Source organism: Sturnus vulgaris, chromosome 16 (genome assembly GCF_052056855.1).
Source record: "Sturnus vulgaris isolate bStuVul1 chromosome 16, bStuVul1.hap1, whole genome shotgun sequence".
In the NCBI taxonomy this organism is placed as follows: domain Eukaryota; kingdom Metazoa; phylum Chordata; class Aves; order Passeriformes; family Sturnidae; genus Sturnus; species Sturnus vulgaris.
Window position 1 is genome coordinate 994,163 of NC_142258.1, and position 24,407 is coordinate 1,018,569.

The window sequence follows — 24,407 nt, forward strand, 5'->3', positions numbered from 1 at the left end:
ACAACGGGACGGGGCTCGGCAGGGAACGCGCCCGCGGCGCGGGGGTTCCGGGCGGTGTCGGAGCACGGTCTCTCCGCTCTCCCCGGTGACCGCCGAGCCCCGAGGCGGGGCGGAGCGCAGCCTGGGCAGTTACCGACGAGTTACGGCCGAGTTGTCCAACGCTTTACCGAACGAGCCCCGGGGAGCCCCGGCCAATAGCAGCGCGCGGGGGGCGGGCCCCCGGGCAGGGTGGCCAATGAGAGCGCAGCGCGCCGGGCGCCATCGGCGGCGCCGCGCGGGAGGACGAGGGGGACACCGGGCGCCGGCTCCCGGCGGGCGGGCGTGGCTGCCGGCACCGCCGCCCAATGGGAACGCGGTCCGCGCGGAGCGCGGCCAATGGGGAGGCGCGGGGAGAGCGCGCGGTGGGCGGTGCGGCCAATAGGGCGCTCGGGCGCGGCGGGGCGGCCATGGCAGACGCGATGGCGGCGGACGGTCCGCGGCGCTGCCGGCGGCTGGAGGGCGAGGCGGCGCGGGCCGTGCTCGCCAACGCCGACACGCTGCTCTTCGACTGCGACGGCGTCCTGTGGCGGGGCGAGGCGGCCGTGAGCGGCGCGGCGGAGACGCTGGGCCGGCTGGCGGCGGCGGGCAAGCGGCTGTGCTACGTGACCAACAACAGCGGGCGGACGCGCGCGGCCTACACCGAGAAGCTGCGGCGCCTCGGCTTCCCGCCCGCCGAGCCCCGGCACATCTTCAGCTCGGCCTTCTGCGCCGCCCGCTACCTCCGGCAGGCGCTGCCGCCCGGCGCCGCCGCCTACGTGCTGGGCAGCCCCGCGCTCGCCGCCGAGCTGGAGGCCGTGGGCATCCCGCACCTCGGCCCCGGGCCCGCCGCCCTGCCCGGCCCCGCGCCCAAGGACTGGGTGCAGGCGCCGCTCGACCCCGCCGTGCGCGCCGTGCTCGTGGGCTTCGACGAACACTTCAGCTACGCCAAGCTGTGCCAGGCGCTGCGGTACCTCCTGCGCGGCGGCTCCGACTGCCTCCTCGTCGGCACCAACCGCGACCACCGGCTGCCGCTCGAGGGCGGCGCCGGCATCCCCGGTGCGCGGGGCGAGGGGGGTGGAGGGGGTGCTCCCGGGGCTGGGGGGGGTCTCCGCGCTCAGCTCTGCGGCTCATCGTCCTTCGGTGTGGTGTTGGTAAAATATAAGAAGTTCCACCTCAGCCTAAGGAAGAGATTCCCATGGGGAGTGGCAGAGTGCTGGAACAGCTGCCCGGGGAGGTCATGGAGTCTCCATCTCTGGAGACGTTCCAAACTCACTTGCACACGTTCCTGTGTCACCTAATCTAGGTGATCCTGCCTTGGGGGGGGGTTGGACTGGATGATCTCCAGAGGTCAGCTCCAGCTATCCTGGGATTCTTTGAGGCAGCCTGGGTATCCCGGAGCCTTTCCTCCACAGCACCCCTGAAAGAGAGAGAATCCTTATTGATCCTTTCCTTGCGAATAGGATTTCCCTTTCGACGTTGCGGGGCGGAATTCCAACCTCCTGGAAGGCTCTCCTGGGACAGACCCGTCCCTTTGCCTGTAGAGCTGAGGCGCTGCATTCGCGGTGTCCTGAGCGGGTTTGTCCCGGCTCGTGTGGGCGCCGGAGCCTCTGCCCCTAATCCCTGCTGCCTGTTCCCCGCAGGGACGGGATGCCTGGTGAAGGCCGTGGAGACGGCGGCGCAGCGCGAGGCTTTCATCGTGGGCAAGCCCAACCGCTTCATGTTCGACTGCGTGGCCGGCGAGTTCCAGGTGGATCCCGCACGCACCATCATGGTGGGGGACCGGCTGGACACGGACATCCTGATGGGCAACGACTGCGGCCTCACCACGCTGCTCACCCTCACCGGGGTCACGGCGCTGGACGAGGTGCGGGGCCACCAGGACAGTGGCTGTCCTGCCAGGCACAGCCTGGTCCCGGATTTCTACGTCGACAGCATCGCCGACCTGCTCCCGGCACTGGGGGAGTGACAGGGCCCGGGCAGCAGCCCTGGGCAGCAGCCTGTGACAGTAACGTACGCACTAGATACTCCCCGGAGTTAGAACCCTTAGCTTGTCTCCTCTCTGTCCTCTCGGTATGATTCTGTTTACATCTCAGTCTGAAATGCACTTTGGAACAAAGGGGGCATTACGGTGGCACCCGGGGCTGGGGCTTGGGGCTGGGTTTAGTTATAAATGCATCGATCCAATGTTTGTGGTGCTCCACGGCACAGGGCACAGCTCTGGGCTGAGCTGGGGAAGTGGAGCTGGTTGATCTGAGCAGAAGGATCATGTCCTGGCCAGGCTGGGCCATGGCTCAGGGAAACGACTCTTGGGATGTGCAGTAGCTGTGGTTGTGTTTGGAAGCACTTGTGGAGATAGTATTTGCCCCTGAGGTGATTCTTTTTCCCTGTTTAGGGGCACAGCCCCACATCAGGTCACACAAATTTATCTCCTTCATTTGACCACTGCACATTGCACTTGAGATGCAGACTGGGATGATCCCACAAAATTCCAGACCTTGGCTGCTGCACACAGTGTCTATCCAAGGTCGAATGTGTGTAAAGTGTATGTACACACAGGCACTCCCTGAGCATAAAGATAGAATATATTTAAATTATAAATAGAGTCTATGATAATATATCTTGTTTCCCAGGAGGGAGGATGAGAGGAATGGACTTCACTGATTTAATTCCCCTAAACCATTGCATTTGGTAATGCAGAGAGTCTGTAGCCACCCAGGACTGTCCTTCACTTCTGCTGCTTCCCAGAAATCCCTGGATCGATGCGTGCCGAGCTCCTGCACTTCCCTCAGCATCAATGAGCCACTTGCCTTGGCTTTAGCTGCACAATCCCAATTCCTGCTCAGTCCATGGGTGCATGGACAGTTGTCCACAGGGAGCCCTGTGGGTCCTGGCTGTGTGTGACAATAGCTCGTGCTTCCTTCCCATCCCTGAGGTTCAGATCTTCCACGTGTGCCGGCGGGGGCCAGGCATGGTGGGTGATGAGGAGGAGTGCTGGCTTGCTCAGGGATGATTCCATTTGATCTCCAGGTGGGATTGGGCAATGAGGGGCTCACCACAGGGTGGTTTTTGTGCTGCCTGAATCCCACGGTGAAAGCTTTTGCGTTACAGAATTAATTGAAAATTATATATGCAAATAACACGCTTTTATTCCATAGATTCCAGTATCTACAGTTCAATTTAAGCACTGGTTTTCCTTCCTGTCTAGCTGAGAAGCTTGGGCAGTGCTGATGCCATTTCCTGCCTGGTAACTTGTCACCTTGTTTGTACAGCAATAACCCTGCAGTCAGAGGGTCTTGGTGTTCCCAGAGCATTGCTGAGCCTCTGAAAGGCTGTTTGTTTGTAATCTGGAGTTGTGGAAGGAAATGTGGATAATCTCCCTGCTCCCATCTCCAGACGAAGGACTGCAAAGTGCCAGAGGCAGAGCTTGCCCTTGATCTGGGTAACATGGAAATGGACATTATGGACTCACTGCAGGTCATGTCTGATTGTTACTGTGGGTTTGGATTCAGTCTCTGTATCTGGTGCTTTTTGTGTCAGGATATGTCAGGAAAAGGCCAGCAGAGAGTCCAGCATCCCTCAGGCAGCTCTGTCCCTGCTGAGAGCTCTTGGTGGCAACGGAGCCATTGCCTGGGCTCAGGGATGCTGGAATGTGCTGGTGGTGGTATCAATCGTGCTTCAAATTCTGTTCTGACTTCCAAACGGTTCTTAATCCTCTACTTGAATTCCCATTAAACTCTCAAACCTGCTCTCCTCAGCGTTGTCTCATTGTGTGGTCTTTGTGAGCTTTGGTGCACTGGGAATCCTGGGAGTCAGGGATGCAGTTTGGGAAGGGACCTTAAAAACCCATCCAGTCCAACCCCAACACCTCCCACTGTCCCAGGCTGCTCCAAGTCCTGTCCAGCCTGGCCTGGGACACTCAGGGATCCAGGGGCAGCCACAACTTCTCTGGGCATGCTGTGCCAGGGAAGAGTTTCTTTCCTACATCTAATCCAGCCTTCTGGCAGCAAAGCCATTCCTCTGTCTTGCCCATGCCTTTGGCCGAAGTCCCTCTCCTTCCTGGGGCTCCCTTTGCCCAGGTTGTTCAGCCCTGGGCTGTGCTTGATAGGAAAATGTCCAAAACCTGCATTTTCCCTGGATAGACATCACATGAAGGAATTCCTAGCTTTTCCTTGCCTCCACATCTTTGTTACGTCTAGCTGGCAGGTCTGGAACATTTTGGAGGCTCCTGGACTGCTCAGGATCTGGGTGCTCGAGGAGTTTCTCAGGACAGGGCACGGGTGACAGTGCAGTGCAGGCTGTGGTGGTGACTTTGTGGCACAGCCCCTTTCCCTTTTCCCTCGAGGGTGGCACAGGTGTGTCCGTGCCAGCCCAGGCTTGGGCCAGCAGGATCAACACCTGGCTCCAGCCCACGGAGCTCCGGCAGCACCGAATTCCTGTTGAAATGTGGGAATTGCCACTGCCACAAGGGCAGGCTGCCAGTGTCCTCTGGTCATTTGATCTCTCAAAGAGCCTCACCTGGGCCCGTGTTGGGCCGTGCCAGCCCCGAGGGGACACAAAGGCCCCCATTGTGGCTCCTGCCCATCCCGGGGGTGAGCAGGAAGAGCCACGCCGGGCACTGACAGCAGCACTCAGCTCCTGCTCTGGCCTCAGGTTTCCCCCTCCTGCAGAGCCCCGTGGCTGTGAAGGACAGGTATTTATGTCCCACAGACACACGCTGAGGTTTCCCAGGTGTGCCTGGAGCAGGGATCATGCCCACTCTGTGCATGGGCAGGAGGCAGAGCAGCAGCAGCAGCCAGGTCCTCGCCTGAAGGGGAGGATGGAAGGAGGGGACAGTGCCGGCCGTGCTGCCCCTGCAGTGAGTATTCCCTGTTCCTGCAGTGATATTCTCTGTTCCAGTGTGATATTCCCTGTTCCTGCAGTGAGTATTCCCTGTTCCTGCAGTGATTTCCCTGTTCCAGTGTGATATTCCCTGTTCCTGCAGTGATTTCCCTGTTCCAGTGTGATATTCTCTGTTCCTGCAGTGATTTCCCTGTTCCAGCAGCTTCTGGGCCAAGGCTGGCTCTGTCCTTCCTTTGGGACTTGACTTTGGACAAGGGTGTGACAGGACACAGGGAATGGCTTCCCACTGCCAGAGGGCAGGGTTAGATGGGATACAGGGAAGGAATTCCTTCCTGTGAGGGTGGGCAGGCCCTGGCACAGGGTGCCCAGAGCAGCTGTGGCTGCCCCTGGATCCCTGGGAGTGTCCAAGGCCAGGCTGGATGGGGCTTGGAGCAGTCTGGGACAGTGGAAGGAGCTGCTGGAGTTCTTTATCTGCACTTTTTCCACCAGAGCGAATTCCATTGATTATTGAAAACCTGCCAGTTACTGCAGGGCTGGGGCTCTGCTCTGCTGGAATTGATAGGATTTCAGATATGAGCAGTTCTAACTCACTGCTTTTCTGGGGGAATGATCTGGAAGTTCCCTGTTTCCAATAAAGATCCATAACTGTCCCAAGGCTGGATCCTCGTGCAGCTGGAACACATGTAATCCTGGGCATGGATTGAATTTCCCTGTCCTTCAGAGGATTGAGAAACAGGTTCTTTTTTAAATGTGGGCTGTGTTTGAGATTATTGAAAGCACATTTTCTGCTTTGTAAAAATCCCATTATGTGCCATGAAGTTTAATTTAATTGCTTCAATGTAAGAATTAAAGTAAATTAACAGAGCCAATAGAAATGTCGCAGCACTGCCAAGCTCTTTTTCCTTGGTCTCATGGAAAACAACTTAGCAAGAAAATCCAGCACAGCCAAGCACAGGGAGGGGAACAGAAGCAGGGTCACTCCACACAGGGTTTGATTCCAATTCTGACAGTCCCACTGGGGATTTCTGCTGTAAACCAAAATAATTTAATTTGTTGCTCCCTGTGTCTGGAAAGCTGCTGCTCCAGCTCTGCCCTGGGGGCTTTGCAGCTTTGCTGGCTGTGGCAGTGCTGGTTACCAGGATGCTGGATCTGGAATTCCAGCTCTGTGGAATAAAGGCTCTGTTATCCCAGGTGCTGCAATGGCTTGACAGCCCTGCGCTCCAGTTTGCACAAGGATTTGTGTCACGAGCTGGAAATATGTTTGATGAAGAAGAATTGGCAGAAGGGTTAATTTTAACTCCTGTTCCTCCTTCTTTTGCCGTGGCAAAAGGACAGGAGGGCCACAGCACACTTCCCAGCTCCCTCCAGGACCTTCTGGATCATCTTGTCCGTTGCCTTGTTGCTTTTTGCAGTTGTTGGCATCAGTGTCGTGGGGGTTCTCAGCTTCTCCCCCAGCTCTGCCCAGGTAAGAGATCCTGATCTGGGCAGGAATCCTCCTCCTGCCTGCAGCCCTGAGCTGTGTGGGAAGCAGTTCCCAGGAGGGATGGTTGGGCTGGACCAGTCCTGGGCAATGCAGGAAGGTGCAGGTGGGGCAGGGACGTGCCAGAGGCTGGGAGTCCCCTGGTCCTTTCCTCCAGCACCTGCTGCCTTTGGCATGAGGTGGGGGTGAGGACGGAGTCGTGGATCATCCTCCCCGTGGGTCAGAGCCTCCTCCTCTGCACTGCTGAATCAGACAAGGAGCAGAGGCCAGCACGGGGCCAGCCGGGGATGCTGTTGGTGGGAGATGCTGCACACACAAGCACAGAGCTGCTGATGGTGGGTGCTGTCCTCCCACTCCTCATGCCCAGGCTGGCTCCCAGCTCGTCAGAGTGACACTCCAGGACCAGCAGGACCTGCTGAGGAACCAGACAGCCGTGGTAGACAAGGCCAGGAGCACCATCACCTACTACATCACCTCACAGAGCAACCTGAGCGCCGTGGTGCTGTACGACAGCAGGAACGTGAGTGCCGGGGCATCCCTGCCTCCTCAGCTCTGTTTGCTGCCTTTCTCTGCTCCTTTAGTCAGGAAACTCAGCAGGGGAAAGGAGAATGCCCATTTCAGGGTTTTCCTGGGACAGAGGTGGGTGTGTGCTGCCTGCTCCTCATCAGGGGCACATCTGTCCACAGGGCTACGTGTGCTACAAGCCACTGGAGCAGCGAGCCTGCTACCTGAGGAGGATGGACCCCTGGGACCTGCAGACCCTGCAGACACCTCTCAACTCCTCTGAGCACACAGTGAGCAGCTGCTGCAGCATTCCTGGGACAGCTGGGGCATGGTTTGAGCTTTGCACAGTGTCGCTGAATATTCTCCTCCATGTGAATTTGCAGGGGTGTCTCTGCACCCCAAGGATCCAGGGCAGAGCTCTCCCAGCTGGGGGGAGCAGTGGCAGCCCCTGTTCTGAGGGGTTCACTGCTCCCAGGAGCAGAGCTGTGCCCCTAGGCTGGGCTCTGAGCAGCAGCCCCTGGGTTTATCCAAACCCTGACTCCTGTGGGAAGCAGCTGAGCTGCAGGCTGGGGCAGGGGGATGTGTCCCATGGAGGTGAATAGCAGGGCTCCTGCAGGACCTGCTCCCACTGGATTCTGTTACCTGCTCAAAAATCTGGGGGAGGAAAAACAAAGGGGGTTTGTTCCAAACTCCCAGGGAAGAAAGAAAGTTGGAGGCAATTATGTATAGGGACCCTCAGAACAAAATGTCAGTGGATGCCTGAGCAGGGGCAGATTCCATTTCCAGAAGACAGAAAGCCCCATTTTTTTGTGCCCCTGCCATCTGCTATCCATTTCCTGGCTCCTGGGGGCTCCTTGTTCCTCACCTTACTCCCAGAGAAGTGTAGGAACACAGGATCACAAAGGGGATGCAGGGAAAGCACCTGCCCAGCCTCGAGGCTCCTAAATGGAAGTAAAACTTGGTAGTGCTGGGGTTGCCAGCAGCCCAGAGACAGAAAATGAGACGTGGCAGCCTCACCCTGGGAAAAGGGGCAGGACAGCTGGCAGGAGAAACCTGCTGGGGTACAGAGCACTCCTGGGCTGTGGGGCTGGAGGGCCAAAGTGCCTTGGGAGGAACCAACTGGGATGTTTCTTTCAGCTGCTGCAGCACAACAACCAGACCAAGTTCTACCGGGAGTTCCTGGGCATTGTGGCAGGGAAGCAGGTGGAGCCCAGGGGCCTGGGGGAGGCTGTGCAGACCCTGTGTGAGCACACATCCATCTTCTGGGTGCAGAGAGGGCAGGGTAAGTGGGGCAGCTCCCTGGGCAGGGGAGGCAAGAGCTTTTCTAGCACCTCTAAGAGGATCAGGCTCTGCTACACAACAGCTGATGCATCCCAGGACAGGCTGCCAAGGCCCAGGTCAGGGACTGGTGACCTCTAGTGAAAAACCAGACCATTGTTCACCATCCCTGAGTGCTGCTTCACACCCATCCCGTCCTGAGCCGTGGCACTGGGGTGGGCCCTGAGCCCCTGCCCCAGCCAGCACACAGAGCTGTCCCCTGAGACATCACTGGTTAATCCCTGACCTTCATCCTCAGCCAAAGCAGCCTGCTGAGCTGTCAGCCTGCTCTGTCTCACTCCAGCTTTCATTCCCTGAGGCTTTCCCTTTGCTCGGCTCCCTGGGGACCCTGCAGCTGCAGGACCAAAGCATCCCTGGGGACCCTGCAGCTGCAGGATCAAAGCATTGCTCTCACTGCAGTCCTTGCTCGTTGGCAGGCCCGGGGAGGCAGCGCCTCATCTACCTGTGCATTGACATCTGCTTCCCCAGCAACATCTGTGTGTCCATCTGCTTCTATTACCTGCCTGAGTAAGTGCTGCAGCCACGGCCGCCTCTCTGCCCTCACACTTGAACAGGATTCCTGAAAAGCCTCTGACTTCCAAGAGGAAGGGAACACCTACAACATGCCCAGAGCTTCCTGCTCATTTCATGCTGCAGGTCAGGAGAATTTAGAAAAAAAGGATGAGGAGAGTTTAGAGAAACAGGAGGCCTCTGCTCAGCACTGTCAGCACAGACACTGCAGCTCTGCTCCAGGGCTGCACCGTGTCCGTAGGAATTAGGAGACCCAGTCCTAGAGGAATCCCAGGAAGCAGCTGGAGTTTTGGGGCTCCAGGCTCTGTCCAACACAAGGTGGTTCTTGTTACACCTGGGGGGTGGTTGGCTTTAGGAGAGCAGCTCTCCAAGTCACTCTGTGAAACACTTTGAATAAAGGGATTGCAAACCGAGACAAGAGCTGCTTCTCCTCTTTGCTCAGCCTCTCCCATCACTTGCAAAGGCTGACTTTTATTTTTTTCCCACTCTGGGCTACGAGAACATCCAAAGCTGTCAGCAGTCAATGCTCCAGGGATTCCTGCAGCTGAACTGTACCTGTGTCCCTGCAGTGGGATCGTGCCACCCTCTCCCATTCCCTCTCAGAGGCCACACACATTTCAGCGATGTCCTGCCTGCAGCTGAAGCCTGGTCTCACCCCAGGCTGCTGCAGCTGCTCCTGTCAGAGCCCCAGCCCTCTCCAGGTGGGAGGGGATGGGTACAGTGTGTGTCCCAGGCTCTGGAGAGGGTCTGGCAAGGCGAGGGGAAAGAAGCAGAGGTCCTGTCCTTGCCACACGTGCCCGTTATCCCAACACGCTGTCATTGAAGGCCAGGCAGACCACGGCTTTCTGGTGGCCACTGTATTCCCTCTTGATCTCTCCTGTCTCCACACACCACAGTCTGGCCAGGTTATCAGAGGAGGCTGGAACAGAGAGTGAAAAGGAAAGTGGGATATATATTACCTTTTAAGTTTCTTTTTTAACTATTATTTACTATTATTATTTCCTCTTGCTTCATTCAGCCATCCTTAGGGCTGGTGATGACCAGCAAGGCAGAGCAGCTTAGTGCATTTCTCTGTATGTGGGGCTTAATAGTTTTGGAGAGCAGTGAGTGTGGAAATGACCACAGGTGTGTTTAAGGGACTAACACACTGTGACCTGTGAGATGAACAGCACAGCTGGAGATCTCCTCTCCAGTTCCAACAGCTGCCCCAATGCAGCAGCACAAAACGCTTCAGTCAGCAAAACTGCCCAGGCTCTGGCCATGTCCCAGCCAAGGTAACTGGTCAGGCGTGGCTGCTGCAGGGCCCTGGCACAGCCCAGGTGCTGCCTCACCTGTGACAATGTACTGGGAGTCCCCAGAGAAAGCACAGTCCCACATCCAGCCTCTGGATGTCTCGCCAGGGTTGTTGCTCTTAATGCTCAGCTCTGTCATCAGAGAGAAGTTTGAAGTCCTCCAGATCTTGCACGTCTGATCTGCAGAACAGGTGGCCAAGAGCCTGCAAGGAGACATGTGAGGGCAACCCCATCAGTCACTGTCCCCCTGCAGGCCTCTTGCTACCACAGACCTGGGCCAGGGCCAGTGACAGCCTGGAGACTTGCCCCCATTGCAATCAGATCTCCTTACACCTGCACTGTCTGATTTGGGAGATTCCAGCTGAACAAGACTCTGTGAAGGAGCTCACACTGCAGCAGTTGGATCCCAGCTGTAGAACAACTCATGGCTGCAAACCTTGCTGAGCTCAGGGAGCTCAGTGGGACACCCCTGACATCAACTCTGTGGTGCCACATCCCCTGCCCCCTGTCCCGCTCCTCCCTGGGGCCTGCAGTGTGGAGCCAGCAACAGCCACAGCTGGGGCACAGCTGGAGGCACAGCTGGAGGCACAGCCAGGCCCTGCCTCCCGTGTTTGCCCTGGGAGGGAGGTGAGGGGCTCCACACTCACGTGGAGTCGGGGCTGAATTTGCACTGCAGGGCGTAGCGGTTGTGTGCTGGGATCTTGGTCTTGGGGATCAGCTGTGTCACCTCCTCACCAATTCCACCCGTCAGGTTCCACACGTAGCAGTTTCCCTGCAGAGACACAGCAGGATCTGTGTCCAGGCTGCTGCATGCCCATCCAAACCCAGCCCAGCTCCCACCCAAGCAGGGCTCACCGAGCTGTTCACAGCTGCCATGTAACTGGCGTCAGGGTCGATGTGCACCGAGTTCACCGACACCTCGGGCTCGGGGATCAGCTGCTCGTTGTGGTCAGTCTTCAGGTCCCAGATGTGGATGGCCCCGCTCTGGTCACCTACAATCAGCTCTGCCTGCAGGGACACACGGCCTGGAGCTGGCACCCTCATCCATCACTGCAGCCCTGCTCTGGGTTTAAGCATCAAGGTCCTGTCCTGCCTCCTGTCTGACACCCATGACACTCTGCAAAAGATTGTTTCCCTCCCCAGAAGGGTTTGCTGATTTGCTGGACCCCAGAACAAACAGAGCTGTCCCGGTTCCAGGGCTGTGGCACAGCCACAGCTCCACAGGAGCCAAGTGCTTTTCAGCACGTCTGAGAGGCAGCATTAAGGGACATGTTGGCCACTGAACAACTGAAGCACTCAAGGCTGCAGATACCTGAAAAAAACACAACCCGAAGTGGGTTTTTCTCTCTCTCTCCCCTTCTCAGGGGAAGGACAAGAGCCAAGGGCAGGAGTCCTGGCTCTGATCCCATGCTCAGAGCAGACAATGCTGGCATGTCTCCACTCAAACCAGGCCTTTATCGACAGCCCTGCGCTGGCCACAGTTTTAGCAGAATCCCTAGAGGAGATCAGGTCATCAGGCACAGCTAATCCTGTCCCTGGGAGCAGAGGCTGGTTCTGACGAGACAAACACCACTCAATGCATTTATCTGACTGCACAAAAGTCTCTTCTGGGCTCCTCAACCCTCAGCCCCCCTTCTCAGCAGCTGTGAATGCTGAGTCCAGAGTTTTCGTGGCTTTACTCAGGCCATGAAGAATCTCTGGATAATTGGATCAGCAACTCTGCAGAGGGAACTGCAGAGCCACGGAACTGTCCCAACAAACGCTGCTACCTTTGGTCTAATTAACCATCTTCTGCTCACAAACCAACACTGCACCTCAGCAGCATCTTGGAAAGGGATTATTTCCCATCTAAGACCTGTGTTCAGCAATATTCATCTAACATAATACACTCTCTCAGCACTGACACTACAAGAGCATTTGGACAGTCTGGTCCAAATAACCGATCTCAAATTTAGTTTGAAATTCCTGATTTGCAAAACTAAACCTTTGCTAAATGAAAAGCAAGGAAACATTTCCATTACTCAGGATTTTACCGAGGTTTGCACGGCCCTGTCTGCAGGCAAAACCACAGCCCTGCAAGTCCAGCCCAGCCCAGCCAGGCCATTAACACTGATTGATCTCTATTGATTTCCCTGCTCCTGCTCCCTTCAGCCTCTTCAAGAGTCCCCATTCTCCCTCTGCTCAGCAACAGCTGCTGAACTCACTGGTGAACATCAGCCAAACCTGACCTGAAAGGAATCACGGCCAAAGGCCCCAGGATGCTTTTCCTTAGCAGTGTTGTCACCCTGAAGCGTCCCAGTTGCCCTCACTCTTCCAGCTTTGCTCCCATCACATCCCCAGTGATGTTCAGGGGCAGAGTCCCCTCCCAGGGCATGTTTCCTCCCATGGGATGAGCTCAGTGCAGCCTCTGTGCTGTCCCTTTGCAACAGCCACCAGGTGATCAGCACAAACACATCGTGTGAAGCCCTCAAGCCACGACCTGTTGTACCCCATCTTCTGCTGGGATACATCTCTCCAAAGCCAGGCTGGATGAGGCTTGGAGCACCTTGGGATGGTGGAAGGTGTCCCTGCCCATGGCAGGGGGTGCAATGGGATGAGCTTCAAGCTCTGTTCCACAGGATTCTCTGAGCTGGGAAGCCCCAGAGGAGGCACCTTCCTCACCTGGTTTGGGTGCAGGCAGACGCAGTTGATGGGAGCGTTCACCTGGAAAATGCGCTGGCACTGCAGGTTACGGGACCTGTGACAGAGCAAGGGAGGAGTGCTCAGGGCTCTGAGATCGGCCCCACAGCCCGGGAGGCGCTGCCACAGGGGGGGAACCCCCCGGTGCCCACCTGAGGTCCCAGATGCGGGCCATGCAATCCTCCCCGCCCGTGTACATCCAGCGCCCGTCCTCGTGGAACCCCACCGAGGTGATGTTCTTGCTCACGCCGTCGTAGTTGATGACGGGGTTGGGGTTGTTGGAGTTGAGGTCGTACATGCGGATGTGCTGGTACCCTGCGAGCACCGGGCAGCGGCTGAGCACCGGTACCCGGTGTGCCCGGCGTGCCCGGCGGGGCAGGAGCGCTCACCTGCGGCTGCGATCATGCTCCGGTCCGGGGTGATCTCCAGGGCGTTCACCTGCTGTGGGCTCCGTTAAGGTCGGTACGGAGCCATCACCGGGCCCGAACGCGGGGGCGGCCCCAGCTGCCGGGGCGGCGGGGAAGGAAGGATACGGAGTCCTGGTGCTGCACCGTGCGGGTGCAGATGCCGCTGTGCGCCTGCCAGAACCGCACCGTGTGGTCGTAGCCGGCCGTGGCCAGGATAACCGGGTCGCTGCCCACCGTGCCCTGCGCCGCGTTCATGGTGCCGCCGCTCCCGGAGCCGCCGCGCCCCGCCCGCACTCGGGAGACTCCCTAAAGCCTGCAGGGTCTGTCTCACGCCGCGGAGTCTCGGCCCGGCCCGCGGGTCACCCTCACCCCGTGTCCCCCCGGTCCAGCCCCAGTCCCGGTCCCGGTCCCGATCCCCGCACGTTCCCAGCTTTGCGCGTGCGCGCGGCTCCCCGTGAGCGCGCAGCCGCTCCGGGCCGCGTCCTGCGGGAGTGCGCATGCGCCGCGGCGGGGCCGGGGGACGGACCATGGCCAGGGAGCGGGGGGAGCGACGGGCGAGACCACGGCGGGAGGGGAGGGGGAGAGCGCGTTCGCAGAGGTGCCAGCAGGGGGCGCCGTGCTGGAAATGGGATATGGGATATGGGATCTGGGATCTGGGATCTGGGATATGGGATATGGGATATGGGATATGGGATATGGGATATGGGATATGGGACATGGGCTGTGAGGTATGGGACACGGGACACGGGACACGGGACACGGGACACGGGACACGGGACATAGGACACGAGACACTGTACATGGGACACACACTGGGCACACTCTGGGCACAGGACGTGGGACACGGGACACACACCGGGCACCAGCCACAGAGCACACACCGAGCATCGCTGGGCGGGGGCGGGCACTGGGCACACACCGAGCCCGAACGGGCATTGAGAACCGGCACTGGGAGCAGTGGAGCCGCACCAGGGCCACCCCTTGTGCCGGTGCCGCCCGGGGCAAGGCGGACGGTGGCTCCGCGCTGTGCCGGTGCCCGCCGGCACGGTGCGCTGGGCACGGTGCGCTGGGCACGGTGCGCTGGGCACGGTGCCCGCTGTGCGCCGCGGGTGGCGGGGCCCGGTGCATCCCTCCTCACTTGCCGCACCGGCGGGCACCGGGCCCTTTAAGAGCGGCGGCGGCGGCGGTGCCCGTGCCCGAGCCCGTGCCCGTGCCCGTGCCCGCTCCCGGAGGTGCCCGCGACCGCCCCGCACCTGCCGGTAAGGGCCGGGGGAGCGGGGGATGCTCGGGGCCGGGGCATGCCGGCGCCGCGCAGGGATGCCCGGTGCTGCGGTGGAGATCGGTGCCGGGAGGATGCGGGGGGATGCAGGGCCCCGGTACCGCAGGGAAGCCCGGGGAGGATGCAGGGATGCTCGGGAGGATGCGGGGATGCTCGGGAGGACGCAGGTGTGCCCGGGGCCGCAGGGGTGCCGAGCAGAGCCTGGAGGGTGCCGTGGAGCGCGGGAATGCCCAAGGGATGTCCTTGGTGTGGGATGTGCCGGGTTTGCGGGGTGTGGGTGGTGCCCCGCAGCACAGAGGGATGGCTGGGGTGTGGAAAGGGTCCCTTGTGCCCAGAGGCTGGTCCACGTGTGCTCCAGTAACCCGGGAAGGAACGGGACGGGACAGGGACCAGTTCTGCCCAGGGATGAGGGAACCGCCATCTCCTGCTGCCATGGAGCTGTAACCTCACAGGGCAGTCCCCAGCCGTGGGGCTGCAGCCTCTGACGAGGGGCAGCTCATCCTGGAGGGTGGCACAGGCTGGCAGCACGGGTTGGTGGCGGCCAGGCTGGCCGTGGAATGCTCTGGAAGCACGTGAGCGTGTGCACGTGTGTGTGAGCGCGCACTCGAAGCGTGCCCGGAGCAGCATCGCTCCCTACGGCTGCACTGTCGGGTGTGCCGGGACGCGGGGATTGGCATGGAAACGGTGGGGAGCACCGGAGCGGAGCTGCGAGCAGCCGGGGGGCACCTGAAACCCTCGCTGCCAGTCCATGGAACGCAGTGGCACACAAGGGGGTCCGGGATGCCAGCCCCGGGACGCTGGGCTCCCTCCTCCCCTCCTCACCACCCTGCCGCCTCCAGGCTCAGGTTGGGGTTTGTTTTCTTCCATCCCCCTTTCCTCGTGGCTCTGGCAGGTAAGCGGGGAGCTGGGCTGGGTGCAGGGGGCTGGCAGCAAAACCCACAAAACCCACGTGGGCATCGTGGAGACAGGGAGGGGCACCGAGGCTGCGGCCCCTCCTGGCCCCGCTGCCGGTGGAACCGTGAGTCAGCCTGGCCGGCTGTGGGCTCTTCCGAGCCTCCCGGGGCCTTCCAGCGCCGTCCCCCACAAGATGTGACGTTAATAAATACGAGGTGCCGGGTTAGAGGGGCGGCATCCATCAGCTGAGCCTTCGCTGCCCAGGGATGTCCCCGTGGCGCAGGGAGGTGGCCCCTGGCTGGCCCCGGCCCCCCTCCGGCCAGCGCCCATCCCGCCTGCCCTGGCCCTGGCTGTGCCCGGGAGCTGCAGCCCTGGGAACCTGCCCTATTTAAATAAGATAACGCGTATTAAAAACACCGAATCCTGGCGAGGTGACAGCGTCTGTCTAAATATTTATCCCTGTTCCGATCAGGCACTGTGTTCCCATGACAGCGCCATTAGCACTTGGCATATTTATGGCCTTTCCTGGGTGCTGGGCTCCCCGTGCTGCGTGCCCAGGAGCCACTGACCCCCCCTCCTGTGTCCTCTCTGTGCGCCCAGTGGTGACCCCTGGGCTGGCAGCCATCTCCAGCCTGGCACATCCCTGCCGGGCTGTGCTGGAGCTGCCAGGAATATCCCGAGCTGGGCACGGCAGGGAGCGGGCACCACGTTTGTCCCTCGCAGCACAGGAGCTGCAGTGCCACGAGGTACCTTGTCCATGCAGAGAAGGAGCGCGGGGAACACCCTGCTCCCCAAAAACCGGCTCCCGCTCCTCCTCCTGCCCGCGGGCACCGAGGGACTGGGTACCCGCGGGCACCGGGCGATGGGGATGGAGCAGGGATGCTCCAGCTCCCTCCTGCACATCGCTGTGCTGCCCTGTGACCTGGCCTTGCTGGGGCCTCGTGCTCTGGGCACAGCACGTCCTGCAGCCCGGGGGGGTCCCGGGCGCTGCAGCCCCTGCACCCCGCGGGCAGGGCAGCGTGTCGGGAGGGATTAGGGCTGTGTCTGGAAAAGGGCTCACTCGGAGCGAGAGGCTCAGCTCGGCTCTCCCTGGTGCCACCGCTCTGGCAACACAAACAAAACCCTCGCGATCAGCTGAGCCGCTTGGGCACCCGCTGCTGCCAAAATCTGCTTTTCACTTCCCCGATCTGCCGGCGCTGAATTGAACCCTGAGCTCGGGCGTGTTTGGGTGGCAGCTCACCAGAAGAGCTGCGGGGGGGCTGCGCTGCCCTGACCGGGCCTCACCGAACCCACCAGAACCGGAGAAACGGGAGAAAGGAAGGGCAGAAGTGATGCCGGCGTGTGGCTCCCAGGAGGATCCGTGAGGGTGCCAAGGGGGTCCGGGCTGCCACCCTCACCCCGCCAGTGCCGTGGCTGTGCCGGTGCCATTCCCGGAGCATCCCGGTGCTGGCATGTGCCCGCTTGGCTCCCAATCACCTCTTCCCTGTCCGCAGGGATGCACCGTGCCCACCCCGTGATGCCAGCCCATCCAGCCGCCCTGTGACACGGCTCCTGGCTCGGGGGTGACCCGGCAGCCCGACGGGATCCCCGGTGGGGACCTGCTCTGCAGCCACCGCCCTGTTTGCTCCGGCACCGGCCTCACCCCGGCAGGCAGAGGGAGAGGCGGAGCTGGCCGCTGGCCCCACGCTGGGGCACACGAGGTAGGAGGGACACGGGGCACTGCCCGCACACGTCCCCGATGGGCACCAGGCTGGCCAGAGGGGCTGCCCCCATGTCGCCTTTCTCTGGGTCTCGTGCTGCCCTGGGCAGGGGAGCAGGGCACGGTACGTGGGGCTAGCTGGGCTCACTGTGCTTGGTGTCCCTCTGGCCACTGCTGGCCATGGTGTAGCAGAGCCGTGTGTGTCCCCAGAGATCCCAGAGATGGCTTTCCAGCGGAGCCACCGGCTGAACCTGCTGCGCCTCGTTGTGCTGCTCCTCGTGGCCTTGGCTGGCATCAAGTTCCTCTTCCGTGACAGGTGAGGTGACAGCAGGACCCCAGGGGGATCTGTGGCACACCTTGGGCTGTGCTTCTGTGGTGCCCGGTGCTGGGGGCAGCTGGTGCCCCCATAACCCCATGGACACCCTCACCCCTGCTCCACTCCCTGCAGCTTTACCCTGGAGCTGCACAAGCACGTCAGCAAGGACAGCGGGTTCTGGGGGGACACAGGTGACATCGTCCAGGACATCATCCCCCAGAGCCAGGTCCTGGAGGTCCCTCCAGCAAAGATAATTTCCCTGAAGCAAAAGCAGCAGGTCCCCAGGGATGTCAGTGCCACCGAGATGAGGCTGGTCCACCTCGACCTCAAGGGAGCTGCGCCCAGAGTCTCCTACCTGGAACAGGTGAGGATGCCCAGGGACAGGGAGGAGGGGCGAAGGAGGGGACACTGACAGGGTCCTGCTGACACCTGGACTGCGCCATCCCCACCGCTGAGCCCACCCTGCCCACCCTGCAGGTGTTCCCCCTCCTGTCCCAGCTGGGAGCCAACGGTGTCCTCATGGAGTACGAGGACATGTTCCCCTTCAAGGGAGAGCTGGAAATCCTCAGGTCCCCGTATGCTTACAGGTGAGCAGGGCTCACACAGGGCTGTGTGCTGAGCTGGCTGTGGGGCTTGTGGCCCCTGCAGGTCCCGGTGTGCCAGGGGTTGGGTGTGACCCACCTGGCCCCGTGCCCACGGTCAGAGGGCCAGGCTGTGCTGCTGGGCAGACCAGCTTCCTGCCCTGACACGTCAATGTTTGTGCCCCTCAGTAAAGTGTGGGGCCATGTGGGCAGGGTGCCAGAGGAGGGAGAGGAGGGGAAAAGTGCCCCCATGCTCTGCCCTCTGCCCTGGCATCCCCTGCTGAGCCTGTCCCTGCCCTCCCAGCGAGGAGGACATCGAGCGGATCCAGCAGCTGGCGGAGCAACACAAGCTGGAGGTGGTTCCCTTGGTGCAGACCTTTGGCCATGTGGAGGTAGAGGCTCCCAGTCCTGCTCCCCGTCCCAGATCACAGGGGTTCCCCCTGGACACCCCCCTGATGGTTCCTCCCCGCAGTTCATCCTCAAGCACGAGAAGTACCAGCACCTGCGGGAGGTCGAGCGCTTCCCCAACAGCTTCAACCCCCACGTCCCCGAAACCCTGGCCCTGCTCAAGAGCATCCTGTCCCAGGTGATCGAGAAGCACCGCCGCTCCACCTGGATCCACATCGGTGCAGACGAGGTGGGCAGGGGCTGTGCAGAGACCCCAACCCTCACCCCAGACACTGGGGGTGCTCCCAGAGCTGCTGAGCATCTCCCTTTCCCTAAGTCCAGGTTTTCCATCTCGGCGAGGGGATGGACTCCAAGAACTGGATGAGCCACAACAAGGGCGATGTGGGGACCATGTACCTGAAGCACATCAAGGAGGTTCTGGGCTTCCTCACGGCGCAGTACTGGGGACTGCGGGTGCTCATGTGGGACGACATGCTGAGGAAGATCAGCGTGGGAGCCCTGCGGGGTGAGGGGACAGGGACAGCAGTGGTGGCACCCGTGGAGGCTCCTCAGCAGCACCCACCCTGTGTCCACCCTGGCAGGCATCACTCCTGGTTCCAGCAGGAGCCCATGCCTTGCCCTGTGGATCTCAGGGTGGCATGAGGAGCCCAAGGCTCTCTCCTGCTGCTGGCACCAATGTCCCCTCACTGCTGTCCCCGCAGAGTCCGGGATAGCGAAGCACGTCTCGCCCGTGGTGTGGTTCTATGCGCCCGACTTCGAGGCTGAGCAGATCGGTAAGGTGACGTGCCAGGCTCCTGGGGGTGGTGGGGGGATCCCCCCTGAGCCCCCCGCCGTCTCTTGGGGACAGTGGCACTGGTGGCTTGCCCCTGTCCCGCTGCAGTGCCCTTCCTCACCAAGTACGTGGAGAGCGGCTTCGAGGCGGTTTGGTTCGCCAGCGCCTTCAAGGGCACCACGGGGCCAGCGCAGGCCTGGACCCCGCTGAGCTACCACCTGAAAAACCACCTGAGCTGGCTGAAGGTGATGCAGGCCGTGCCACGGCTGGCCCCGCTGCGCTTGCAGGGCGTTGTGCTCACCGGCTGGCAGAGGTAAGGGGTGGTGGTGGGACCCCCCCTGCCCTCCCGGTGCCCACAGAGCCGTGCTGGCACGGTGCAGAGGTGGTGGCTGTCCCTGTCCCGCAGGTATGATCACTACTCGGTGCTCTGTGAGCTGCTGCCTGTCAGCATCCCCTCTCTGGCCATCTGCCTGCAGACCCTGGTGAATGGTGAGCCCCCCAGCCCTGCCCTCACCTCCCACTGCCTGCCACACCCCGTCATGCTGGGCAGGGCACTGGGGGGAGGTGGGAGGCAGAGGAGGAAGAGCTTCACCTCACTCGGTTTTGGGGGTGCGGTGAAGCCGGGGTGAGCCTGATGGCGAGGTGTCCCAAGCTCTTCTGTGCCTTTCCTCGCCCTCCCAGGGGGCTTCACAGAAGAGGCAAAGAGGAAGGTCCTGGATGTGCTGGGCTTGGAGAGCGTGCAGCTGGAGCAGAGCACCTGGTGCGTGGCACTGGTCGGGGCAGTTGCATCAGAAGGGATGCACTGGAGGGAAGCAGGGGCTTGGGCACCCAAATGCCCTGGTCCCAGACCCAGCTCAGTGCACCCCACGTGCTGAGCCCTCACCTTCCCTTCCCCCAGCGAGGGCAGGGGAGCGTTCCCTGGTGTGGAGATCTACCACATGGTGGAGCAGGTGAATGGGCATCTGAAGGAGAGCATCCTCAAGGCACTGGAGGAGGAGAGGTAACAGGCGGAGGGAGCAGTGGGATTGGTGCTTCTGGCTATGTTTTTCCATGGGAGGGGAATGCACAGCTCCCCACCCCGGTGGCCCCTGTGCCCCCCTGTCCTTCGTGCCTCTCCAGTGCCATCAAAGGCTGGTTCAGCCCCTACCACCGGAAGCGCCAGTTTGGGAACCCCCGCAACATGGAGAGCTTTGGCAGCAAAGTGCTGAAGTACGTGGAGTGCTGGGGGCTGGGAAGAACCTGCGTGGGGCTGGGAGGGGTCCTGGGCTGGGACAGAAGGGAGCTGGACACCTGCTCTCCCCGCTCCAGGCTCCATGATGACTGGGAGAGCTTTGTCCGTGACCTGCGTGCCCAGCTGGACAGGATCTACTTCCCTGACACAGTGGAGGAGTGGATGGAGGAGAACGTCAACCCCTACCTGGACCAGCTGCGGGACCTGGTGCGGGACTACCGGGCCATCATCCGCCTCAATGGCCGGCCCAAGGCCACGTAGGGGCTGCAGCCCCCCGGCTCCTGCTGCCCCCTGGCTGGGCTTTGGGGGTCACCATCGCGTGTTTGTTTGCTGGTGACGGCGCTGCTGCCGCTGTTTGCACTGTACAGAGCCCCTGCACTCTCCCCTCCACAATAAAATATTTTCGTAGATCCTGCTGCTTGCTGCGGGGGCCACGGCTGTGCCCTCCCCCCATGCAGGGAGAGGGAGCTCGGGCTGGTGGGGAGGGCTGGGGTCTATCCTGTGACAGCTCCTCGGCCACTGCTCAGGCTCTGATGGAGCTGGAGGGGTTGGCAGCCACAGGGCAGAGTGTGGCAGAGCTCTTGGGGACACTCGTGTGCCTCGTGCTGGCCTCGAAGGTGGCCGTGCCCTCCCTGGACAAGATCCAGCTTGTGGCTGCTGCATGCCCAGGGCTGGGACTGCCACCTGGGACAGAGCAGGGACAGAGGGACATGCAGGGGCCCTGCCAGGCTCCCACCAGCACCCACTCCCCAACCCTGTGTGTGTTTTCAGCCTCTGTGAATCCCTGGTCACTGGGAGGGGTGTGAAGGGTTCTTCAGCCTCCAAATTCTGCTTTCATCTCTTCCTTCTCTGTTATTCCAGCACCCAAGCCCCTTGTGCTCCCAGACCCCCCCCTGCCTCCCGAGTGCAGGCAGAGGCTCTGCTGTGCTCCTTTCCCATCCTTTCCCATCGGAAAGGCAGCTGTGCTGGGGGGGATCTCTGCGTGGGACGAGCCCTCCTGCTGCTGGGGCTGTCTCCAGTTCCCACAGTCAGGTTTCCACGTGCCTGTTGCCCACAGTGCCCATCCTAAACCCTCTGTGCCCCAGGCTCTGCCCGTTCCGGCCGCTGGTTTCGCTCGGCGTGTGCAGGGCAGGAACGGGGACATTTCACTGCACATTCTTCTGCTCTGCAAAGACCAACCCGACTTGGCAAGAGCCCGAGGGAGCCGCAGGAACGCCGGGCTGGAGCTCCTCCCGCAAAGCCCGGCTCAGGAGGGGAGGAGGGACCCCACCGGCCCCACACCCTTGCCCTGCTGTCCCCGTGTCGTGCCCTGGACACAGAGGTCCCGGTGCCCGGCGAGGCCATGGGGGCAGGAGCTGCCCCGTGCCGTGTCTGTGCTGGGTCGCTGGGTGCGAGGGCCCGGCAGGAGGGAGCCGTGGGGCACAAAGGGATCTTTGTTGAGCCTTTCCGTTTGTGATCAGGTGGTGGCAGATGTGAAGGAAGCCCCCGACCCGTGCGGAGCGCCAGCCCCAGCCCCCAGCCCCGGGAGCCCGGCCGCGGCTCAGGGCCCCGTGCAGAGCCCGGCTGCGGGATTAGAGGGCAGATTAGACGGCGTTCCGTGCTGGCAACCCAAATGTCCTGGATTGGAAAGTGGGGGTGGGGAGAGGAGACGCACCCCGCCATCCCTGAGGGGGGGTCAGCCCGGAGATGGGGACTGGGCAGGAACTGGAGGCTGTGCAGGGGATCCTTGTGCTCCAAGTCGGGGGGCATGGACCAGGACGGGGCGAGCCGGGGTCATCAGGGCACAGCCGGGCTCCCTCCTCCATCTTCCCGTCTGCCACGGGTGCTCACACGGAGCTGCAGTTCCCGGTCCCCGCACACTGCACCCACCTATGGCTGCACCCCTCAGTGCTCAGCGCTGTGGTGGCCAGTTGGCTACCAGCCTCCTGGCCCCATGTGGCCGTTTGCTGGAGACGGGACTCCCCGAGGCTTTTAGCTAGGAACTTGTCCGGGAGGGCAGAAATTTGGGTTGATTTCGTGCGAGTGATGTCTGTGCTCTGCTCTGATGGCACCGCGGGGACATTAACGCCTTGTCCATCACTGGCCCCATTTCCTATCGGGTTTCTCATCTTCCTCAGCCCTCGGGAACCCTCCGCAACTTAATGTCTCGGTCATTTCAGCCTTACAAATGAAAGGGACGAATGTCACCGGCCATTGTGTAAATAAAAGTGGAAAATGACGCGGTAATGAGAGCTTTTTTTGCAGAAATGGGAAGGCTGCTCCTGCCCGGTTTCCGTTACCGGCACCGCAGGCTGCTGTGATGGCCAGGCGGGACGGGGAGCGGCGAAGGGCACCTGGAGCAGGGCTGGGGAGCACGGGATGCCCCGGGAGGGGGTCTGCTGGATCCCCCGGGATCCTACCCGAGGAGGAAGAGGCCCCGAGCAGGGCAGCCGCGTTCCCCCCGTCCCCTCCGGCCGCTGAGACCCGCCAGCTCGTTCCACGCCACGGCTGCGCGGCGGCTCCCACCGGGGCGTCCCCCGGGCCCGGCACCGGGGAGGGGATCCCCGCGCTCCGCCCGCAGCACCGGGCGGCCCCCGCCTTCTCCTCCTCCTCCTCCTGCTGCCGCTGCTGCTCGTCCTCCTCCTCTTCTTCCTCCTCTCCCTCTCTGCCCCCCGCGCTCCCGGTGCGGCCCCCCCGCCCCGCCGCGCCCCGCCCCGGGCGCCCGCCGCCGCCCCCGCCCCCGCCTCCGGAGCGGGCGGGCTGGGCGGGGGGGCTGCACCGTGCCGTGCCGAGCCGTGCCGAGCCGTGCCGAGCCGCGCCGAGCCGCCCCCCGCCGCCCCCCGCCCCTCGCCGCGCCGCGCCGCGGAGGATGCTCGGGCCGTGAGCCCGCAGCCGGCAGCCCCGGCGCGGCGCAGCCATGGGCAAGGACCAGGAGCTGGTGCAGGCGGTGAAGGCGGAGGACATCGCGGCCGTGCAGAAGCTGCTGCAGAGGCCCAAGCCCGGCAAAGCCAGTGAGTGCGGCGGCGGCGGGGCCGGGCGGGGGGCGGCGGGGTGGGGGGACACTCGGAGGGGGGGCACACACGGGCACCGGCGTCGCAGCAGCGGGCGCGGCGGCTCGGGGCCGCATCCTAGCGCTGCTCCCGGGGCCCGGCCGCGATGCCGCCCTGCCCGCCCCGGAGCATCCCCGGCCCTTCCCCGGCTGCGGCTCGTCGCAGGCGGGCGGGGACCGTAGACGTGCTGAGGACCCCCGGGAGGGGCGGGGGGCGCTGCCCGGCGAGGGTCTGAGCGTGCCGGCGGGGCTGGGAGCATCCCCGGCCGCTGCGCGGGTGCGGAGCGCTGCAAAGGGGCTCCTCGCCGGTCCCGGGGCACCCCTGGAGGGGTCGGGTCCGGCCGGACTGCCCTTGCCCTGTACCCAGGAGCAACTCCTGCCCCTCCAGGAGCCGGGCCCGGTGCTCCCGGGGGTTTGGGCAGGGTTTGCGGCCGGGCAGCGCCGGGCGCATCTGCGTGTGCGTGCAGCGAGTGTGCCCGGCCGGCGCGGGTGAGCGCCGGGGCTCGCTGCCCGCACACCTCTGCGTGTGTCCGCGCTGCCGCGGGTGCGTGTGCGGCTGTGTTTGGGTGCGTGGGGTGTTTGCGTGGCGGTGTGTACCCTGGCATCTGTGTGTTTGGCTGGGCTGTTGGTATTTCTCGCTGAGGGGGTGTTTGGATGTCGCTCCGCGGGTATCTCCCGGTGCATCCCTGCGGCTGGGCTGTGCACGGCTCCGCGGGTGCGCCGCGGGTGCGTGGCCAGGTGTGAGGCTGCGGGGGCGTGCGTGTGGCTGTGCGTGTGCGTCTCCGGGTGTACGTGTGTGTAGCTCCATGAGTATCTACTCGCTGTAGGATGTAACTGCTCCGTCGAGGCGTTCCGCCCGGGACTGAATAATTCATGGTGCTGATGCAGCCGCAGGTTTCAGGCCTGGTGCCGGGGATGAACTGGGCGGCCGGGGACCGTCCCTGGGTAAGGACAGGGAGCACGGGGAGCACTGCTGTGCCTCTGGGTCACTGGACACACTGGTCCCTCCATGGCTGTGCCCACTGCCCCTCTCTTCAGGGCCAGCACTCCACAAATGCTGGCACCCCCTTTCCCTGGAGCTGTGCAGGACTGGCGAGGTGTCCCCCGTCCCTGGTCATGCAGGGCTGTTTCT

At 62.1% G+C, this 24,407-nt stretch overlaps 5 protein-coding genes across 7 annotated transcripts in view; 4 read left to right on the forward strand and 1 right to left on the reverse strand.

Moving 5' to 3' along the window:
- Positions 1–443: 443 nt before the first annotated feature.
- PGP (phosphoglycolate phosphatase) lies at positions 444–3,772 on the forward strand. The gene is made up of 2 exons (XM_014886475.2): positions 444–1,074; positions 1,659–3,772. Exons 1-2 carry the CDS (start codon positions 447–449, stop codon positions 1,982–1,984), a joined length of 954 nt encoding a protein of 317 aa, XP_014741961.2. The 5' UTR covers positions 444–446; the 3' UTR covers positions 1,985–3,772.
- On the forward strand, positions 3,463–8,799 carry BRICD5 (BRICHOS domain containing 5). The gene is made up of 6 exons (XM_088174367.1): positions 3,463–3,511; positions 6,270–6,322; positions 6,705–6,857; positions 7,024–7,131; positions 7,979–8,123; positions 8,596–8,799. The coding sequence occupies exons 1-6, from the start codon at positions 3,463–3,465 to the stop codon at positions 8,688–8,690; spliced, it is 603 nt and encodes a 200-aa protein (XP_088030493.1). The 3' UTR covers positions 8,691–8,799.
- Positions 8,800–9,111: 312 nt separating this feature from the next.
- Positions 9,112–13,340, reverse strand: MLST8 (MTOR associated protein MLST8). Its single transcript, XM_014886474.2, has 8 exons — positions 13,194–13,340; positions 13,050–13,101; positions 12,813–12,975; positions 12,643–12,718; positions 10,837–10,989; positions 10,629–10,753; positions 10,021–10,184; positions 9,112–9,608 (listed from the first exon to the last, which is right to left on the reverse strand). Exons 1-8 carry the CDS (start codon positions 13,320–13,322, stop codon positions 9,490–9,492), a joined length of 981 nt encoding a protein of 326 aa, XP_014741960.1. The 5' UTR covers positions 13,323–13,340; the 3' UTR covers positions 9,112–9,489.
- Positions 13,341–14,001: 661 nt separating this feature from the next.
- LOC106859254 (hexosaminidase D-like) lies at positions 14,002–20,657 on the forward strand. 2 transcript variants are annotated; one of them, XM_088174181.1, is made up of 15 exons: positions 14,002–14,326; positions 16,734–16,940; positions 17,150–17,255; positions 17,388–17,619; positions 17,733–17,842; positions 18,141–18,228; positions 18,309–18,473; positions 18,566–18,749; positions 18,946–19,017; positions 19,125–19,329; positions 19,423–19,505; positions 19,698–19,776; positions 19,915–20,016; positions 20,136–20,225; positions 20,325–20,657. In XM_088174181.1, the coding sequence occupies exons 3-15, from the start codon at positions 17,161–17,163 to the stop codon at positions 20,506–20,508; spliced, it is 1,689 nt and encodes a 562-aa protein (XP_088030307.1). In that variant the 5' UTR covers positions 14,002–14,326; positions 16,734–16,940; positions 17,150–17,160; the 3' UTR covers positions 20,509–20,657. The 2 variants fall into 2 exon arrangements, with proteins under 2 accessions (XP_088030307.1, XP_088030308.1); XM_088174182.1 differs by having other exon boundaries at positions 14,234–14,326; positions 17,129–17,255.
- Positions 20,658–23,098: 2,441 nt separating this feature from the next.
- Positions 23,099–24,407, forward strand: part of CASKIN1 (CASK interacting protein 1) — a 29,054-nt gene continuing 27,745 nt past the window's right edge. For both annotated transcript variants that reach the window (XM_088174183.1, XM_088174184.1), the window contains exon 1: positions 23,099–23,237. In XM_088174183.1, coding sequence (XP_088030309.1) covers positions 23,144–23,237 — 94 coding nt within the window. In that variant the 5' untranslated portion in view covers positions 23,099–23,143. The remainder of the gene's footprint in view (positions 23,238–24,407) is intronic.

What these genes read in the sequence shown, in the direction of transcription:
- PGP (XM_014886475.2), top strand. Translation starts at nt 447, where the DNA reads ATGGCAGACGCGATGGCGGCGGACGGTCCGCGGCGCTGCCGGCGGCTG. An exon ending in GGGCGGCGCCGGCATCCCCG is followed by an intron (nt 1,075 to 1,658) that starts GTGCGCGGGGCG and finishes TGTTCCCCGCAG; the next exon opens with GGACGGGATGCCTGGTGAAG.
- BRICD5 (XM_088174367.1), top strand. Translation starts at nt 3,463, where the DNA reads ATGGAAATGGACATTATGGACTCACTGCAGGTCATGTCTGATTGTTAC. An exon ending in TCTCCCCCAGCTCTGCCCAG is followed by an intron (nt 6,323 to 6,704) that starts GTAAGAGATCCT and finishes CCTCATGCCCAG; the next exon opens with GCTGGCTCCCAGCTCGTCAG. An exon ending in TCAACTCCTCTGAGCACACA is followed by an intron (nt 7,132 to 7,978) that starts GTGAGCAGCTGC and finishes TGTTTCTTTCAG; the next exon opens with CTGCTGCAGCACAACAACCA.
- MLST8 (XM_014886474.2), bottom strand. Translation starts at nt 13,322, where the DNA reads ATGAACGCGGCGCAGGGCACGGTGGGCAGCGACCCGGTTATCCTGGCC. An exon ending in CGGTGCAGCACCAGGACTCC is followed by an intron (nt 13,102 to 13,193) that starts GTATCCTTCCTT and finishes CGGAGCCCACAG; the next exon opens with CAGGTGAACGCCCTGGAGAT. An exon ending in TGGCAGCTGTGAACAGCTCG is followed by an intron (nt 10,754 to 10,836) that starts GTGAGCCCTGCT and finishes GTGTCTCTGCAG; the next exon opens with GGAAACTGCTACGTGTGGAA.
- LOC106859254 (XM_088174181.1), top strand. Translation starts at nt 17,161, where the DNA reads ATGGCTTTCCAGCGGAGCCACCGGCTGAACCTGCTGCGCCTCGTTGTG. An exon ending in TCCACATCGGTGCAGACGAG is followed by an intron (nt 18,474 to 18,565) that starts GTGGGCAGGGGC and finishes CCCTAAGTCCAG; the next exon opens with GTTTTCCATCTCGGCGAGGG. An exon ending in TTTGGCAGCAAAGTGCTGAA is followed by an intron (nt 20,226 to 20,324) that starts GTACGTGGAGTG and finishes TCCCCGCTCCAG; the next exon opens with GCTCCATGATGACTGGGAGA.